Genomic DNA, 21,077 nt, shown 5'->3' with positions numbered 1-21,077 from the left:
TTCAGCTGAGGTTGCATTTTATCCTACTTTGTTTAACCTGTACACTTAACATAATATATATAAAGCAGAATTGGTCTCGGATGAAGGAAGCATAAAAACTGGAGAGAACAACAGTAACAAATTAAATATGCAGGTGACACCATAATACTAGCTGAAAATAGTAACAACTTGGAATGATTACAGAAGAAAGACAAGAAAAAGTCCAAAGCTTTACAGCTAAACATGAAGAAAAAAATATATAAACACAATTAATTTACATAACTTCAGAATAGATAGTGAGACATTGAAATAGTTCAAGATTTTCCATACCTTGACTCCGAAATTAACCAGAAAGGGAACTGTAGTCAAGAAATTAGAGGGACACTAGGATTTGGAAAGGAAGCTTTGATTCTGAAGTGTAAAGATATAGGATTGTTAGGATTTTCCACATCATTCTATTTCCAGTTTTTATGTAGGATTGTAAAAACTGGACAGCAAAGAAAGCTGATTAGGGAAAAAATCAACTCCTTTGGAATATGGTTCTGGAGAAGGATTCTAAAGATACCATGGACTGCTTAAAAGACAAATCAATGGGTTCTAGAGCAAAACTCTCTCTAGAAGCCAAAGTGGATAAACTGAGACTATCGACTTTGGCACAGCATGTAAAGGCATCTCATTAAAAAAAGATAATAATGCTTGGTAAGTTAGAAGACAGTTGAAAATGAGGAACATATCATTACAGAGGGAAAGATTCAGTCAAGGAAGCTATGCTCCTGAGTAAAAGGCCTTGGCAGGGCTGTGGGTGATAGGGTTTTCCATTCATGAGATTGCCATAAGTCAAAGTCAAATTGAGGGCAGTTAATAAGAACAAAAACAACTCACTGTCATCCTTTTCCCTAGCTAGTTAGCATTCTATGCTCTGTTCTGTTGCATTATTTTTGGCTCCGTCTCCCTTAGGATTATCCCCCTAGAAACTACTGCTGAGACTTTCCTCTTGGGCATGAATAGTATTTGGCTACATATTTGTTTAGTTCTTTACATTTTAAGTTGTGTATCCACTTAGTCTACAAGGCAATATGGAGATAAACAGAACACCAAAAATAAAAATAAAACCCTGCAAGCAATACAATAAAATAGAAGGGTAGCATGAAACAGAAGCATAAAAACATAACAACATATTCAATGGCAACAGCCCTGTGGGGATAAAGATGAAATAAACACTGTCAAAACAAAGAATAAGACGCTATTAATTTCAGACTTTAAAAACAATAATGCTAGTCTTTGAGAAATATTTAACAATATTAAATCATGTTAACAGATTGTATAAAGCCCTGGAGTACAAAACCTTGTACTGGGGCTTAAAAATATTAATGTATTTGCTGCTCTAGGCAACATACTCCACAGACAAAGGGAGGAGCATGTGGGCACTTCTAAAAGAGATCTCTTCCACATTGTTACTCTACATATTGTGGAAAATGGATCCACTTTTAGAATAAAATGGCTTATCCCATTGAGAAATTTCCCAGTCGTATGACACTTCAGCCTCTGTTCAAACATGGAGAGGCACTTAGCTCATCACATGAGTTAAACTACTTCTGGCTGTCATGCATAGCCCTCCATGGTTGAAAAGAGGCAGAAGTGTCATGAAAGACACTTCAGCCTCTCTTCAATCATGGAGAGGCAAAGAGCTTATCACATGTTTCAGGGTTGAAAATAGGCAGAAATGTTCTGAAAGGAGGGAACTCGAAACACGGGCCAACAATCATGTTCATACCTCCTGCCTCTTATCACACTTTACTCCCATGTTTACAATTGCCCTGTCCTGTTTCATTACCCAACTGTCAGCAATGGCTTTAACCTGGATCACTGCCTTTTGTATCCTATGGGCTTTGATGCAGAACCATAGGATCCAATGGAAAGCAATGGTTTTAACCTGAATTACTGTCTCCTGCATCCTATGGGCTTTGATGCAGAACCATAGGATCCTGTAGAAAGCAATGGTTTTAAACTGCTGTCAGTCTCCTTTAATATAAGAAGCTTTGGGCAGGGCAATGAATCTCTTGGTTTTTTTGATATTTTTGTTTCTCCTTATTAAAAACAGAAAAGTAATAATGACCTTGTGATGAATGTAAGATGAATGTATTGTGAGCTCTTAAGTTTCCATGTGTGAGTGTGAGTGTTGGGGAGGCAGAACACAACATGGGACTGCTGAGGAAACCCATGCTTTTCTCTCTCAATGTGATGAGGTAGAAAGATAAAAGGTTCTTTATCTAGCAGAGCCATACATACTCCATAAGGAACTCATAAAGTGTAACAAAAGCACATACTCTCATACCTTCCAACTGTTCCAATTTGGTAGGGACAGTCCCAGTTGATTCGCTATTGTCTCACTGCTTTTAAAATACCCCAGCTCCCTCTTGCCCATTTTGTCCTTCCCACTTTGTAATTCACTTACTTTAATTGCTGCAGACTCAGTTCAAAATGCAAAAGTACTTTGCACTTCACTAACTCAGCCAGTAAGAGAGAAGAGAAAGCAGTGCAGCCTTGTTTTTTTCCTGTCAACTCAGCCACAGTCTCCTCTTGCTTGTGCATTCTTCCTCATTAATAACTTTTGCCATCTTGATCATACTTTGATATTGTTCGGCCATTACGTGTGATCCAGTTTTCATTGGTACAATGTTTCTCATAGAAAGCAGTCCAGTAATGCAATATGAAAATGTGCTCAAATATTTCCGGGTATTTGGGATTTTGGCATGTGCATGTCTAGGTCTGACAGTTCTGAATACAGTCCCAACCCAAAACCTGAAACCTAATGACATTTTCTGTGATTTCACAGAATCATAGAGTTGGAAGAGGTCACAAGGATCATGCAGTTCAACCCCCTTGCTATGCAGGAATACATAAGCAAGGCACTTGCAGCAGATGGTCCTTCAGCATCTGTTTAAAAACCTTCAAAGAAGTGGACTCCACCACACTTCAAATCGGCATATTCCACAGCTGAACAACTCTTACTACTTTACTGTGATTAAGTATTATCCATTAGGTACAAACCACAGTTGTCCATAATTTGAAATTCAAACACAACACACAGAGGAACTGTTTTTATCTTGTTTGGAAATTAAGATAAAAATCTTAATTCCCTGTCCTTCACCAATACAGAAGGTATGGAGCCTGCCAGATCTCATTACATGATGCACATCTAATTCAAGCAGGGCTCCATGCCAGCTGCATCAGTGAAGCATGGTAGGAGGGGAAAACATGGGAGACTATCCATGTTCATGTTGAAAATCACTGGGACAAAGCAGGAGCATTTGATGGGCAAGTGGGTAGTGTGGGTGATGTGGGGTGCCAGATGACCGATTTGCCCCTCTGCCCCAACCCCCCTGCTGTCCCCTGCATCAGGGACCTCAATGTGATGTCTTAAGTTCATCAACAAAGGAAAATTTCACCCTCATCTCTTGCTTGGATATGATCTATGGAAACTCAGGATCAGTCCCTGAAATCTGACAACCTTATACCTGTCTAGTTCACATGCTGGACATATAAGGGAATCATAGAAGTTTATTTAGTCATGAACGTTTTTATTTGTGAGTCTCCTGCAGAAAGGTATATGCAAATGAATGGCTTAGGATGACATTGTAAAAATAAAGGATTGATGATCCTGTAAATAATTTTGCAGTGTGTGTCATTAAGTATTAATTCCTTTTCATTGAATTAACAACATATTTTAGTAGAAAAACCACTGCAGACAACTTGAGGCACTGAAAGCCACAGCTGCTTGACAAATGGGGATTTCAAGGTTTGCAGTAGGCCTCCACTGTTAACTGTTGACAGGATTGGCAGGGCTAACGCAGACATTAAGGAAAGAACAAAAGGCTGACTTGCAAAGGTCATTATTAGCATATCATCAAAGGCTGTGTTTCTGACTATTTTTGTGACCACCACAGAACAGATTAATCCCTCTAAAAGCAAGCTAAACCAATTACACTAGAAGGTCTGTCTTATGTCAATTAGACTTCATAGTGTTTTGGAATGCCAAACAGGGCTGGGTGAGGGAGAAAGGGAAACGGGAGGGAGGGACAGAGAAATAGGAGGAGGAAATGAAGAGAAGGGAAGAAAGTATAAGAAAAATAGAGTTTGTGAGCAAAAAAAAAAAAAGCACCTCTTTTGCCTTAGCTCTATACATTATTAGGCCCTCCCTTGCAAATCTCTAGGTTTCTATGGTGGAACTCTGTGGTCAACTTCTGGCAAATATTGGCCATGGAGTCACTCTAGTGGATGCAGAGATACCTAGAAAGGCCAGATTAAAATCTGTGAAAAATGAAAGATACAAAAGCAAAACACAAAAATGTGAAGAGTTGACTGTGGTCCCATCTTCACAGCCATTTAATGAAAGTTGATAATATGAAGTTTAACTGCATTGAACTGAATTATATGAGGCTAGATCAACACTGCCAAATACAGCAGTATATTATATGGTCAGTTTGAACTGCAGTGTAAACTTGACACTGACCATATAATGCAGTTCAAACTACTTTATTTGGCAGTGCAGATCCAACGTGAGTCAATTCAATACTGCCATATAATGCAGTTAAATAGCATTGTAAGATTGAATTATTTGGCAGTGTAGATGGGGCTTGTATTTTATTGTTTTATGTACAGGACAACAGCTACATGTGTATTCTAAGGATATAAAGATTGGCTAGGGCTCTACACTGCCACAGTGTAACATAAATAATGTTGTAGGTCAGCCAGCATGGCCTGTATTCCATCAAGGGGATGGAGTTGGAAACAGATGAGGATAAGGATTTTGCAGACACTTCTGCTTCAAGCCGAGGCCCCATGACCTTGCAAATGCCTGAGATGGTGATTTCAGAAGAACCACTAATTGGCAGACATTCCGAAGTCTCTTCATCATTGCCCACACCAGATGGTGTTGACCTGGGTAAAGATGAGATGTTTAATTGGAAGAAATTTGTTACTAGAGATAGAAGCAAGAAAGAGGGAGTGAGAAGGTCTCGAAGATTAGCTCACAAGTCAGATACCTAACTTTTTGGGGGTCCTGTACTCCTTAGTCTTACAAGCTTGAGATTCCTTAAAAGTGCCCCTCACTGTATTCTTGTTGCGGTGTCAACTTTGCTTTTCCTCGCAAGAGGTTCCAGTTTCCAGCTCCTTGCCTTGTCTTCTGAATCCGTGCCGAGTTTCCAGTTCCAGGAGAGCCGTGCCGAGCTGCAACTCCCGAGTAGACCTTGCCTTGTTACCCCGACTTCCTTGTTCCTGAATTGAGATTGACTTCGCTTTGTTTACCTTGCTTCTTTGACTTTGCTGCAGGACTTTTCAAGCGGATTTGCAGTGCTTTGTTTCCGCTATTGCTTCATGGACAAACTTTGATTTCTAAAGGAAGCTATTGAGCTTCACTTGTGGATTACAAATTGGACATTGATAAACACTTTTTGAATTGCAATAGACTATATATTATGGACTATTTCTTACTCTGACTTTCCACCTTAAATGTGTATGTGTGTGTGTGTGTGTGTGTATATATTCTGCTTCAATAAACGGCTTGTATGTTATATTGGCTCCTGTCTGGTTTCCGGGTGCTTGCCGCTGCCTTGGGTTGCAACAAATAACTGCCAATGAAGTTACATTCGGCACACATTTTGCAATGTCTATGCTCGACCTGTCCAGTACAACGTCAGTGGGCTTTTGCATGCTCAATTATAGGGCCTCAAGTCACATTACAAAATGAATAGAAGCTCACTGTAGATCATATACACTCCATTTGATACACATCAATATGCATTCAGCATATGGATGGATCTCCATGTCTGTCACTGTCAGTTGGATACAGCCACACACAATGGCTAATAGAAAGAGTCTGCAGGCATATCACAACTTATGTATGTGAACATCACTAGCAGGGTGCTGTCCAATATTTGCAAATGTTCTTATGCTCATAGAGAAAGCAAGTCTGGGCACATTGTGTGTGTGTGTGAAAACTTGTAGATTGCCAAGAGATTCTCCCCTGCTGCTTGAAAGTGAAAAGACTAGCATGTTGAGTTTTTATTATTATTTGTTCAAAATGTATTTTACTCAAAACCAATATTATAATGAGAAACTATGTTCAACCATCTTCCAAAAAATGTTCATTAGGAAAGCCTTCAATTCTAAAGACTCATTTAAAAAAACAGACAAACTTTTTAGAATCTCATCCATCTGAGCAAAAAACACTTGAAATGTTCCATTGTCACATCTGAGAATTAAGTATGTATCAACTGTCATTCCAACGTAAATCCAAGTTTATCTTATCAAGCATATGAGGTTTTTTTGTGTGTCAGGAACGTCTTGAGAAACTGCAAGTCACTTGTGGTGTGAGAGAATTGGCTGTCTGCAAGGACGTTACCCAGGGGACGCCTGGAATGTTTTGATGTTTTTACCATCCTTGTGGGAGGCTTCTCTCATGTCCCCACATGGAGCTGGAGCTGATAGAGGGTGCTCATCCACGTTCTCCTCAGGTTGGATTTGAACTGGCAACCTTCAGGTCAGCAACCCAACCTTCAAGTCATCAGTCCTGCCAGCACAAGGGTTTAACCCACTGCGCCAAATGAGAGAGCTGGTTCTGAGAAGGTGCAAGAAAGGAATGGAAAATGAAGCAACAGTTTAGAATATTTGGCTATCCAACATCCTTCAAGTAAAAATTGTGTTAGTACCCGGATAAGACTGATACTATCATTGTTGGTGATAGTATAAGTCTTATCCAGGCACTGACATAAATTTTACTTTTAGATAGTAAAATGTTGTTAGATGTTAGATAGCCAAATATTCTAAACTGTTGCTTAGTTTTTCATTCCTTTCTTGCACCTTCTCAGAACCAGCTCCCTCATTTGTGTCCTATCAAGATTTAAAAGTGTGCTTGTCCTTCCAGTTTTCTATTATCTAAATGCCAGACTTTATTGCTAGTTATGCATGAACAATCTAAAGATTTTCAGGACTAAAAAAACGTGTATAAAATCAAGGCATACAAAATAACTTTTCTGAAGTCATTTGGCAGAATGCTCAGCGGTATGCTATGTACTGAATCATTTTTCTTGTCTGTCATAGCAAGACCTTTATATGTGCCTCAATGTTAGTATTAGATAAGAATATAAAGTAGGAAATGCACAACCATTCCCTTCATCTATTTTACAGCCTTTTCAAGATGCTAAGCATTTACCACCTGGCTCAATAATTGCATTTCTGACAAGTTTGCTTGTCTTTTGGCAATTTCTTCTCAGTGGACTTCTGCAGAAAACTTTTTGCAATAGCAGTGATAAACTCTTTAATCACACTGAGAACATATTTAAGGATAATGAATGCTGTAAAGGTTACCAGGTTCTTTCCTTTAAGAATAAAAGATCCCAAAACATTGCTGGAAATGTTATCTCTTTGATGTTAGAAAGCTGTGTAATTTTTACACAATTACCTGAGAGGTTTTTCCTCCTACTTATATTTAACAAGGCATAACAAGCTTTCCTCTTTGTATAGGAAGCACACAGACTAGTCACAATGACACATGTTGCCACAGAAAAAAATAGAAAATAAATACAGCAGTCTTTAGATTCTCTCCTAAATGTTCCATTTCGGACCTCCAGAAATCCACTGTGAAACATATCTTGCTTTCACAAATATGTGAGGCTTGAGGTATATTTTGGAGATATAAACTATATGCACATAACCTTCTTTCTTCTTAAATTGATTAATATGGTGTGAATCTGTATTTCCATGTAGGATGACTGAAGGTTTCACTGTCTGAAATAAATAAAGGATGGTAACAGCATAAAAGTGGGACTGGGTGAAAACTCCACAAAATTAAGATTAAGTCCCAAATCACATTTTAAGTTCCAACAGAGGCAGTAAGATTTATACAGGGATTGACTCATCATTCAATAGGTGTGCTCTAGCTGGGATTACCAATACAACTTAAGCCTGAGATTTCTTTTCATTTCCCCATGCTACAGGAACACATTTTAGCACATGAAATTAGGGAGATATGACTAATTTTGATTGCTGTACTGACTAGACTTCAGGAGAAAAAGCTGCATATCATTTGAAGAGTCTATTCCTGAATGATGATGTTGTTTATTTGTTCAGTCACTTCTGACCCTTCATGACCTCATGGACCAGCCCACGCCAGAGCTGTCGCCACCCCCAGCTCCTTCAAGGTCAAGTCAGCCATTTCAAGGATACCATCTATCCATCTTGCTCTTGATTGACCCCTCTTCCTTTTTCTTTCCATTTTCCCCAGCATCATTATCTTCTCCAAGCTTTTCTGTCTTCTCATCATGTAGCCATCCTGAATGTTGCCCACTAGAAAAATCCAGTAATACAGAAAATACAATGTCTATAGCAGTGGTTCCCAGCCTTTGGTCCTCCGGGAGTTTTGGACTTCAGCTCCCATAATTCCTATAAGCAGGTAAATTATAGGGAGTTGATGTCCAAAAGGGGAGTTGATGTCCAAAACAACTGGAGGACCAAAGGTTGGGAACCACTGGAATGCTAGGCTGGATGCTTCTTGTAGTTTTCAAGGCTCAGTGAAGTTTTTTTAAAATTAGACCTTTAATATGTCACATATATAGCAATTCATATAATCCTTTTTCTTTGGAAAAAATAATTGACATCAGTTACATAGTTCTGTTCCATATGTATTTAATCTCCTCCATTATCTTTGGTTATCACACAGGATTTTTCAAAGACACACCATCTTCTTTATTCTTTTATACTATTTAAGTTATATATAAAATCAGACAGGTCAACAAAATCCATTCTGCATGGTGTATGCAAATGAGACAATCAAGAGACACATGCAATAGAACTCAGCTTTAGCATCAGAAAATGAAAGTGAAATTCTTAAGATTTATGTTCCATGCCCACATTGTTCATCAGTATTTATCCTAAGTATACAATACAAGAGCTAATGCATCCAGGAAGTGCTAACTTTGAAATAGAAGTGGATTTGATGGAATAGCATGTATACTCAGAAATAACTCCAATGTCTTCAAAGGATTATCCCTAGAAAGTGTACTGATCATTGCCAACTTAACTTGCCATTTTAAGCACGTGTATTATCTATGTATCGAGAAACAACACATAAGAAACTCGCAATGTAAGTCACTGAACTAATCTTTACTATTTTAGTTTAACAACATAGGTAGAATAAACTGAGACATGCTCGCTCAAATTTAGCCAATGGGATTAATGTTTAAGTGAAAGTTTGAGTTCCAAGCTAAAATTTTGCACCTCTACTATAGCAATGTATCCAGTCAGTCTGCTTAAAAACAAGTACTATGTTTTGTTCAATGTACACAGGATTGTCCCGTTAAGCATAAAATTAAGCTCTGAGTAGATGGAAATATATCTGTGTTGCTCTATGGCCCTAAAGCCTCTTTTCACCACAAACCACACACTATCCAGATAATCCAATGTAAAAGTTTATTAAAAGCAGAGTATAATAAAAGCTGGATATATGAAAAGCAAGCAAATATAAAAAGAGAATCAAAGTTCAAAAGGTTATATTCATAAGAGCCAGAATCCAAAAATCTATTCACAGAAAGTCTCTAAAAAAATTCCACTGAGATATTCAAAGACAAAGTACATAAATCCAAGGCAGGCAGAACTATGCCTCACAAGATTAGGATGCGGGAACAGCTTGAAAATTTGGTTAAATGAATTACAAGGCTCATGACACGGAGAGCTCTTCACCTAAATGCAGTGTTGCTCTCACAAAGGGTATACCAACATGTACCACTTTTAAAAAGCCAAAATCCCTACCATGAGATCATTTCTTCTGCACCTGCTTTCCTGCTTATCTGTAAGTCGCTTGGAGAAGCAAGTTCTTAATTTCAGGTCTTGTTGTTTTAGCTCCAATCTCTCTGACTTTGACAAACATTCGTCTCTCACATTTCCCTCAGTATGCACTTCTGGCAGGCTCCCATGGGAACAGATCTGGCCTTCACCATTCTCCTGGGAACTGTCAGGAGATTCCAAATCATCTCTCTCAGCGGCCCTTCCTCATCTTCTGAGAACTCAGACTCTCAGACTACAACACTCTGAATAGGTGGGATCCAATCAGACTTAGAGCAGACTCACTGGTATCCAATTTTCCCTCTGAGAGGTAGGGAAATTGCAGTCTTCCAAATATTGTTTGGTTTTTCTCCACCAGCCCTAGCCAGCTACTTAATGGAAAGGAATGCTGGGATTACAGTCCAACAACATCTAGAGGACTTCATTTTGCCCACTGCAACTATGAAACAATTCACATTTAAAAACACATTTTATTTCCCATTCCCCAAAGAATAAATTATAATTTTGCCATTCTAATGCATTACTATGTTGTTTGGCATTACAGTTAAATCAAGCTGTCTCATGCAATAAAACACAAAGTGGTAAATCTGATAAACAGCTTCCCCCAAAGGTCAAAGTTAATAGGTTTTTACTCAGAAGAATAACACTGAGCAAAAAAGATGTTTTCAGCATTAGTTATCTAGAGAACTGCAGATACAATATACCAAATCAGCCATGCTATTTTAGGGAAGGACATAGGAGACTTCTGAACCTTCCTTTGCCCTTGGTATAAAATGTATCAGACTTTGGATGAAAACAAATACTGCATTGAACATACAATTTTTAAAATAGGGAGATATGAATGTTTTCTCAATAGGCAAAGGCAAAGGAGATAATCAATTTTATCATAACTTATATAAGAACTACAATCTGCATCCATTAAACATATTTATTCCATTTACCTTACCTCTGTCACTAAAGTCATCCACAAGAATGATTTCTGCTATCAGGCTGTTTGGAGTCCTGTTGATAATGCTGTGTATGGTCCGCAAGAGTGAAGTCCAGCCTTCATTATGAAATGGGATAATTATACTCGTGTTTGGAAGCTTCTCCAAATATACCTTGTGCTTACAGCTGAGGAAAGGAAAAGGAAAAAAAGAAATGTATAAGAATATAACAGATCAAAACAGGTTCATTGCCTTTCCAATATTTACCCACGTAAATTAATTTTGTTTATCAAATAAGCATGCCTACTTTAGCTTATAATGTATTGCTAAGAATATGTTTCTCAATCTGTCTTTACAGGCTGCATTTCATTTCAAACCAGATATAAAATTTAAAGTATAAGTCTACAAAACACAAAATATGATCAGATGGTATCATTATTATCATCATGACTATTTTGTTTTGCTACTGCTGTTATTGTTTTCATAACACTAGTTAACACCCAGCCTCATGGGGGCTCTGTTGGCTAGCTCCTTTTTGGTTTCTAGCCAGCACCTCACTCATTTCAATACCTACCTTCATCATTCATATAGTTAACTACCTATCTTGGCTTAAGTCTACATCTTTTCTCCTCTCTTTGTCTCCCCCTCCCCAAACAACTATTACTGATACTGAACATGTCATGTCATCACCATATCCACAAGTTTTGCATTTCTATGGCTATTCACACACATGCACAGTCTGCCTATAAATTCTCTTCTTGGGCACTTTAATCCATGTATCTGATGAAGTAGACTTAGGACCTCATTACACTGATGCAGTTCAGTGTCATGATTTGCCAGTCTCCAGGCTGAACCTGAGTGGCATCGGGACAGCAATGGGGCAATCCCAGTGCCCTGGCTGCCAGCTGACGCTTTTCCATCCCACATGGGAAGGTGTTGCCACTTCGCCAAAGCCTCGTTGTTCCTAATGGAACACAGGATGGCTTCTGTGTTGTAGGCGGCAGCATGCCACCATGCTATTTTCCCAGTACACTCACAGAACCCCACCGGACATCACCCTACGTCATATGATGAGTGATGTGATGCTTCATGGGTGAAATGGGGCAAAAGCATTATAGGGCACTTCTGCCCCATGTGATAAGACTGTAAGTCTACAAAAGCTTATTCTGGCATTTTCTAAGGTGGTAAAATATCTTTTTCCATACAATTATTGTTGTACTTGGGCTAACCACTGCAATTACTACACATTTGGGCCAACGCTAGAGTCTAGTTTAAATGGAAGGTAAGACCTCAAAAATCATCTAAGAACAGAAATATGCTACAGAAATTATGGACATTATAAGAGCTACACCAGCACTGAACTACTACCAGATCAAAATGTTTACATTCACATGACGAGGACCTGAGAGTAACTGCCCATATCCATTAGGCTATTGCATGGAATCAGAAATGACAATTAATAGATCTACTGGGATGTGAGTTCTGTCATTTTGAGTACAGAGTGTGCTATTTGATTAATCTCATTCAACACTATTGATCAAAAAGAGAAAGATCCATAACCTGAACAGGGCGTAGCAGCATCAGTCTTTCTAAGGTCTCATTCAGGCAGACCGTTAACTCAAGATCTGTCTCGTTTTTACTGGAGGCATCCAAACGATGCTTCCAATAAAAGTGAATTAATGGGGAGTAAACCGGGTTTTTGCAAGTTCACTACACACTAATTAAATACCTCATTAGATCTGAATCTTAGGGAAAAATCTAATGAGGTATTGGGCATGTGAGGAATGACTCTCGGGATGTGCCACACATTTCCTGGGAATCAATCTCCACAGCCATTCCGCACCTTTGAGCCCCTGGAGACCAAAGGTGCAGAAGGGCACCCACCCCCTGCCCCCAGGGCCCCGATTTACCCCCTAAACCTTACTGAAAAGGTCCTTGGCTGCAATGGAGCCTCTTCTGTGTCCTCGTGGTGCAAGAAAATAATGCATGAGGAGACGGGGAGGGGAATGGAGCCATTTTCCTCATCAACCCTCCCATCTCCTCAGGTGTCATTTTCTCATACCATGAGAGCACGAGGAGAGGCTCCATGACAGCCAGGGACCCTTTTCAGTACATTTTAGGGAGTAAATTGGGGGCTTTGGGGTGGCTTCAAGCTATCCTGATTTCAATTGGGATAGCATGTAGCCACCCTGGGAGGGAAATCCCAGGGCTATGGGAGGGGGTGGGGACTAGATTCCATGCCGAATTGGGTTACTTTAACCCATTTTGGCACAGGTTTAGCTTTGTATGGAAGTACTCTTAGTCAATACCAAATCTATAGTTGAAATCTTCCAAAAATGCATTTCATTCCCATTCACAACAGTACTAATGTGACTCTATCAATATACCCACTTGAATGCAACTAAATGCTCAGAATAATCAGTACCATTAAATGAAAAGAGTAACTGCAAATATGCCTCTGGAGGGAAAAAAATAGCTTCCACTGACTGATAAGTGCAAGTGAACATTGAAATGTAAATGGAAAGACATAACGGTATTTCATGAACTTCTTAATGAGTCATCTACTACATTTGTATAATGCCAACTACACAATTTCACACTTCATCATTAAAAAGAATTTCATACAAAGACTTCAGTAGCGAAACAACTTTGAAACAATGTAATGAATGTCAATTGAACATTCTTTATTTGTAATATACTGTGAAACATGGATCAGTCTGTCAAGATCCTAAAGTCCAATAGGCACAAGAAATGTCTTCAACTCCTATACTTTTAGTGAGCAAGACTGTTCCGTCCCCCAGGACGATGGTTTGCCTTACCTATTGGTCGTTTGTTTGTTTTCCCTCCTTTACATTTTGTTTGAGCCTCTGGCTGCAATAGCCTAGGAAAAGTGGCTTGGAATCTGCAAGAGCTGGCTGCAGTTTTCTTTGCAGTGATTGGTCAAAGAATGCAACATCTTAGGACCGCCCTTTTTACCAGGGTCTAGTCTCCATTTTGGAGCTTCATTCTGGCTATAGTCTTCCAACGTGCTGGAGCTGTGCAAGGCTAACTGGGACAAATCATCCTCAAAACCAGGCCAATCTAAGCCTATCCAAATTAGATAAGTATTGAATTATATTGATCTGGAATAAGAAATCTAGTTGGAGGAGCAGGGTTATTCTGTCGCTTCTAGAACTAATCTTTGCTGTAAAGATAGGGAAGGAAAGAGTTTCTCCTTCTAATATAGGCAGCGTGATTAGGGTATAGTGGTTTTATAATCACCTTTGCCTTCTGGAACCAGGGATAATTCTGTGACTAAAACCTATAGAAATTTGTTTCATTTTCTGCAACTTTAAGATCTGTGCCAGGTTTACAACCTTGTATGAATAAACATTCTTTTTTGAAGTTATCCAGACTCAGTCGTTCAATATCTATAGGACAGCTTATAGGGATTTGCAGTTCGCCCGGATAAAGGACAGCACGTTTCAGTTTTATAGCTTTTTATTGTCCGGCGGACGGCACAGTTTTGAGGTAGATCAGCGGTTTTTCCGCTTGAGCTAGCTTGCACGGCTTATAGTTTTTTATAGTTTAGGAAGTTTAGTATAGGCCGCGGCTTTTCCGCCTGAGCTCAGTCTGCATACCTAAAGACTCTACCAGCGTCTGAGGCAGTGGAGCCCGCTCTCAGACCTGAAGGAGTCAAATAGTGGGGCTCTATTTCCTTGCTATTTGGCTCGCGTGTGCACACGTGGCCCAGTGGCTTTCTGGGTTTGCACAGGCTGTGCAGTTCCCAGCAACGTCCAGGGCTCCCTCGGCGGTAGACCTCGAGCCGCGGAGCACCAGCGACAGTTCTTTGGCTGGCTCTGAGGCGTGAAGCCCACCAGAACCAGGCTAGAACCTGGACAGGCCTGGCAACGCTGCTGCGAGTTCGGCCGGAGCACTCGGCCGGCTTCGACCTGCCTCATGGTCCGGCGGTGGTGACCTGCCTCATCGTCCTGCGGTGGTGACCTGCTTCATCGTCCTGCGGTGGTGACCTGCCTCATTGTCCGGCGGTGGTGACCTGCCTCATCGTCCTGCAGTGGTGACCTGCTTCATTGACCTGCGGCGGTGACCTGTCTCATCATCCTGCGGTGGTGACCTGCCTCATCGTCCTGCGGTGGTGACCTGCTTCATCGTCCTGCGGTGGTGACCTGCCTCATCGCCTGGCGGTGGTGACCTGCCTCATCGTCCTGCGGTGGTGACCTGCCTCATCGTCCTGCGGTGGTGACCTGCCTCATCGTCCTGCGGTGGTGACCTGCTTCATCGTCTTGCGGTGGTGACCTGTTTCATCGACCTGCGGTGGTGACCTCCCTTCACAGCGGGGAGGAGGCGTCTTTTCTCTCCTCCTTTCCAAAGCCAGCCTCGGTGCTCCTTCGGCGGCAGGCCTCGAGCCGCAGAGCACGAGGTGCTTGAAAATTTGGCGAAGTCGCCATTTTGGCAGTTTACGTCACTCGGGCAAGGGAGGTATCAAGTGGCAAGTTGCTGTCAGTTGGCATTTTGCAGCTTGCCCACTAAAATCTGGCGCCAAAGGTCACAATCTTTGTAAAGTATAGTTACTTAGTGATATATATTGCTATGGTTAAGTGTTGTGCATTGTATTATATATTGCATTTGCTTTTATTGTAAATTTACTTGCTGGTATGTTGTATTTGCTTTTGTTGTAAATTTACTTGCTATTAAGAATACATAATGTCTATGCAATTTCAAGATGATACAGATGGTATACCTCCTTCTGAGGCTGAAAGTAGGAATGAAAGGCCCCAAAGGATAAAGCACCCTTCAGCCAAGATGCTAGCCCATCTAATAGATGAAAAGGAGCTCCTCCATGTGAGGTTAGGTTCGGCATGGGAGCGAATTGTAACATTAATGGACAGAATTGAGAGCTTGGGTATTACAAGGGTGCCATCCATATTACAGACAGACCTTGAAGAGACCTTCGGTGTTTGGAGGGGTTTGGTGTCTAAGATAGTCCAGGTCCTCGAGCGCATTAACGCCAAGGATTCAGAGTTAGAAATAGTGAGTGTCTTAGCTGACACTAATGAGAAAGAAAATAAGGTGAGGGCAATTCTAGATGCCTTGGAATTTAGTTCTCCATCTGTTAATCTAAGGTCTGAGCCAAAAGGAAATCAGTCTTCCTTATGCAGCCATGAGACCAATCTTTTAAAATCACCTGCTGTGGCACTTAGTCTTAAGTCCAACCGCTCTAGCCAGGTATCTAAGCTAAGGGAGTGTGCATCATCTAAACATAGCCACTCTAGCAAGTCTTCTGCTGCTGGGAGTGCCATCTCTTCCCTAGCTGCCTTGCACATTAAGGAGGCTGCACGTCTAGAGCTAAAGAGCAAGGTAGCGGGGGCGGAGGCTGATGCTAAGGCAGCTGATCTCACCCTTCCCTTTAAAGAAGAAGAGCAACGACTGCAAATAGAACAGGCCCGTAGACAAAGCGAAATGCAAATAGAACAGGCCCAAAGGCAAGGTGAAATAGAAATGCTTAGAATAAGGATGGATGCTACTGCCAAAAAGGTAAGGGCTGAGACTTTGGCCAAGGCCCTAATTGAGCCACTCACAGAAGAAAATGTAAGTCAGTTGCCGAAGCAGGACCCTTCTTCCAAGGTGCTTGTGCATCTTAATAGCTTAAACAGCCAGTTTTCGGATGAGGAACAGGAAGACTTCTCTCCTTACCCAGAGCAGGGCCCCAAAGTCACTTTTGAGTTTCCTGCAGAGCAGAGCGTCATAGCGGGGAGCTCACCCTTGCCCGAGCTACCTGTGCCTCCTGCTAAATCCCTAGGTCAGTCAATCAGGGCCTCAAGGCCAAGTGCTAGTTGGCCCTTACAGACAGCTGCACAGGGAGCCACCGATTCGTCAGTGGTCGATGTCATCCCTCCAAGAGGCCAAAGGTTGACGCAAGGTGCACGGTGGGAGTCCACTCCACAACAGCAAACTCCTCAATTGTTCCCTTCGACGCCAGAGTCCCAGCTTGTCTCCATCATCAGAAGCCCCAGAAGAGATCTTAAGGACAAGGGTGTCGAAAAGTTTTCGGACAAGCCTGAGGAATTTCTTCTCTGGAAGGCCACCTTCCAGAGAGCAATCAGAGACTTAAAGTTATTGCCTGAGGAAGAACTGACTCTTCTGGCTGCATGGTTGGGCCCAGCCTCATCCTCACAAGTTAAGAAGATCTACGCAGCCCACGTAGCCGATCCCGACAAAGCCCTGGAAAAGGCCTGGGCCAGGTTGCAGCAGAGGTATGGGGCCAGCACAGAGATTGAAGCATCTCTTATGGACAAGCTCCAAAGGTTCCCAGCTTTGAAACTCAAAGACTTCAAACTCTTGTGGGACCTCAGCGATCTCCTTACGGAATTAGAGTCGGCCAAGGAGAATCCAGAACTGCCCGGTTTGAAGTGCCTCGATCAGCACCTGTCCCAGAGGCAGATCTTGACCAAGCTGCCCTTCACTTTGCAAGAACGCTGGGGACAGGAGGTCTTCAACTACAAGGAGGCCCACTCCCAGGCATACCCTCCATTTTCTCATTTGGTCCAGTTCATCACCAGGGCGGCCAGAGAAAGGAATGATCCGCAGACGGGCCTCCCCACCTTATACCAAGGGACCCATCCAGGGAAGGCATCTGAAGTGGACAAGAAACCACCTAGAGAGGCCAATAGACCTGTCAGCGTAAAGGCAGTCGAAACTCAACACAAGACTGATGAACCCAGGTCGGAGGTAAAAGAGTTGCTTTGCCCTATCCACCAAAAGCCTCACAGCTTGGCCAACTGCAAGGAGTTTAGTAGAAAGTCATACAAAGAAAGGCAACAGCTAGTTCAAAAGCAGGGAATCTGCTTTAGATGCTGTGGAGCAACTCCACACTTTGCGTCCAACTGCAAAGAAAACGTCAAGTGTGAGAAATGCAACAGCCTCAAGCATTGCACCGCAATGCACAACTCCAGTGTCATCTCCCACCCCAAAGGGAACGTTTCACCAAAAGAAAAGTCAGCAGTCGAAGACACCGACAAGCCAGTCGTACCAGAGATGCAGGTGGAGGTTTCAGCAGTCGCCTGTACAGAGCTGTGTTCTGACTCGCACCAGTACAGAGTTTGTCATCCTATCTGCCTAGCGGATGTATATCCAGCCAAGAGCCCTTGGCTTAGAAAGAGACTCTATGTGGCCCTGGATTCACAGAGCGACGCCTCCCTGGCTACTCCAGAGTTCTTCCGCATGTTTGACCTTAAAACCAAGATGGTTGACTACACTATGACTACGTGTGCAGGAAAAAAGAAGTTGCAGGGTCGCATAGCATCTGGCTTTGTTGTCTCCTCTTGCGACCAGAAGAGGCAGTTCAAGTTGCCAGACCTGATTGAGTGTTCCTCCATCCCTCGGAACAAAAAACAGATTGTAACTAGAGAAGTTGTGGAGGCTCATCCACACTTGCGAAGGCTGAAGAACGCCTTACCTGCTTTCCGTCCAGATGTGGACATTGCCCTTCTGCTTGGTGCGGACTGTCCGAACTTGTTCTATGTGAACGACCAAGTTAAGGGACCTCCAGGGGCGCCCATTGCTCAGCTGCTACCACTAGGCTGGACAGTTACAGGCCCAGTGTGCATAAACAAGATGCACCCACCATCGTCGTTGGACTCCAATCAAGCACAGGTGCTTAAAGGTGGACGTCCTACACTTGTGCGCAGTTGCCTAAGTCACATCTCAGTCTACTGCCAAGCAATAACTCCAGAGTATTCCTCCATCTTCAAAGTCTCTGAGAGAGACGAAGCCACAGCGCTCTCGAAAGATGAGCAAAGGTTTTCGGACATTATGAATGCTCAAGTCTCACGAATTGCAGAGGTGAAAGTTTGCAAGATGACCACAGAAATCAAGATGGGCCAAAGATCTTGCCTGGAACCACACCGTTTTGAACGTTTTTCGGAGTGGCACAGTCTTCTTAGAGCAGTTGCTAGGCTTATACATCGTTTAGCTTGCAAAGATAGTGAGCCTTTACAGGTCCAGGATATGATAAAGGCTAAGAGCGTCATATTCAAGTCAGTACAGAGATCTGCTTTCAAGCAGGAAATAGCTAGGCTAGAGCAAGGGCTCAACATCCCTAATCAAAGTCTTCTAAATGAGTTAAACCCATTTCTAGACAAGGAGGGTATTTTGAGAGTTGGAGGAAGGTTAGCCAAAGCTAAACTCAAGGCGTGCATAAAAAACCCCATCATCATACCCCCTAATAGTCACACTGCATTGCTGCTCGTTCGGCATCACCATGAAAGGATCCATCATCAGGGTAGAACTCTAACTGAGGCAGCCCTTAGAAATGAAGGTCTGTGGGTAGTTAATGCCAAAAGGTTGGTCAACAGTTGTATTTTCAAATGTGTTAAATGCAGGCGCCTTAGGCGAAACTGTCAAAGTCAGTTGATGGCAGAACTACCTCAGGATAGGACTTTGACAGACCCACCCTTTTCCCATGTGGGAATCGATGTGTTTGGTCCTTGGGAGGTTGTCACTAGGAAAACCAGGGGTGGTGTTGTAAATAACAAGAGGTGGGCAGTTTTGTTTACTTGTTTAGTAATACGAGCTGTCCATATAGAAGTCATAGAAGGGATGGACACTTCATCATTTTTAAACGCATTAAAAAGGTTCATAGCCCTCAGAGGGCCAATTAAGTCAATTCGGTCGGACTGTGGCACCAATTTTGTAGGTGCGACCAAAGAACTCAATTGTGTGTCTAGGTTTGGGAGAGACCCAAAGGTTCAGAACTTTACGAATACTGAACAAATTATGTGGACTTTCAATGTTCCTCACGCCTCCCATATGGGTGGTGTTTGGGAGAGGATGATTGGTATTAGTCGCAAAATCCTTAATGCCATGTTTTTGAGTCATAGGTCATTGACGCATGATGTTTTGGTGACACTTATGGCGGAAGTTACCGCAATTATCAACAACCGGCCGCTGGTTCCCCTTACCAGTGACCCTGAGAACTTACAACCACTGACTCCTGCACTTATTTTGACACAAAAGGTGCCAGGATGGAAGGACGTCATGTTGCCAGTTCCGGACGGAACTCACCGTGCCCTGTGGAAACAGGTGCAGTCCTTGGCCAACCACTTTTGGAAAAGGTGGAAAGCTGAGTACTTAAGCCAGCTTCAAGCTAGAAGAATCTGGCAAAGCCCACAGGACAACATTGAGGTTAACAACGTTGTGTTGTTAAAGGACAAAGACTTGCCCCGCCATGCATGGCCCATGGGCATTGTATTAAAGACCTTTCCTTGCCCGGACGGTAAGGTCAGGAAAGTTCAATTAAAGACTTGCAACAGAGGCAAAGTGTCCATTTTGGACAGACCAATTAGTGACCTCGTGTTGCTTATTGGAGATGTTTAAAGTTCTAGTGTTTGTATTGTTGTGTATACAAAGGTGTTTGTATGTTTTTGATTGGTAAATTCCCACATCCTGGGAATTTAGCGGGGAGTGTTCCGTCCCCCAGGACGATGGTTTGCCTTACCTATTGGTCGTTTGTTTGTTTTCCCTCCTTTACATTTTGTTTGAGCCTCTGGCTGCAATAGCCTAGGAAAAGTGGCTTGGAATCTGCAAGAGCTGGCTGCAGTTTTCTTTGCAGTGATTGGTCAAAGAATGCAACATCTTAGGACCGCCCTTTTTACCAGGGTCTAGTCTCCATTTTGGAGCTTCATTCTGGCTATAGTCTTCCAACGTGCTGGAGCTGTGCAAGGCTAACTGGGACAAATCATCCTCAAAACCAGGCCAATCTAAGCCTATCCAAATTAGATAAGTATTGAATTATATTGATCTGGAATAAGAAATCTAGTTGGAGGAGCAGGGTTATTCTGTCGCTTCTAGAACTAATCTTTGCTGTAAAGATAGGGAAGGAAAGAGTTTCTCCTTCTAATATAGGCAGCGTGATTAGGGTATAGTGGTTTTATAATCACCTTTGCCTTCTGGAACCAGGGATAATTCTGTGACTAAAACCTATAGAAATTTGTTTCATTTTCTGCAACTTTAAGATCTGTGCCAGGTTTACAACCTTGTATGAATAAACATTCTTTTTTGAAGTTATCCAGACTCAGTCGTTCAATATCTATAGGACAGCTTATAGGGATTTGCAGTTCGCCCGGATAAAGGACAGCACGTTTCAGTTTTATAGCTTTTTATTGTCCGGCGGACGGCACAAAGACTACTAATTCTTTATGTAGGTCTAAATAGCAGTTTAGGAGAACTAAGGACACCACAAGCTGGGTTCAGGCATCAAGAACTTCAGAAAGTAAATTGCATTGATGAGAAAAGGTCTATTTCAAGAGTTGTCTTCCATCTCCATTACATGGT

General features: G+C 42.0%; 1 protein-coding gene across 4 annotated transcripts in view; it reads right to left on the bottom strand.

The window, feature by feature from the left end:
* Positions 1-21,077, bottom strand: part of galntl6 (polypeptide N-acetylgalactosaminyltransferase like 6) — a 753,660-nt gene that overhangs the window by 424,539 nt on the left and 308,044 nt on the right. For all 4 annotated transcript variants that reach the window (XR_010006391.1, XM_016995302.2, XM_016995304.2 and 1 more), the window contains one exon: positions 10,766-10,932. Coding sequence is in view for 3 of the 4 variants with exons in the window: in XM_016995302.2 (XP_016850791.1) it covers positions 10,766-10,932 (167 nt within the window). In the remaining variant the exon portion in view is untranslated. The remainder of the gene's footprint in view (positions 1-10,765; positions 10,933-21,077) is intronic.

Source organism: Anolis carolinensis, chromosome 5 (assembly GCF_035594765.1).
Source record: "Anolis carolinensis isolate JA03-04 chromosome 5, rAnoCar3.1.pri, whole genome shotgun sequence".
Lineage (NCBI taxonomy): Eukaryota > Metazoa > Chordata > Lepidosauria > Squamata > Dactyloidae > Anolis > Anolis carolinensis.
This window is presented reverse-complemented; position numbering and strand designations above follow the sequence as displayed.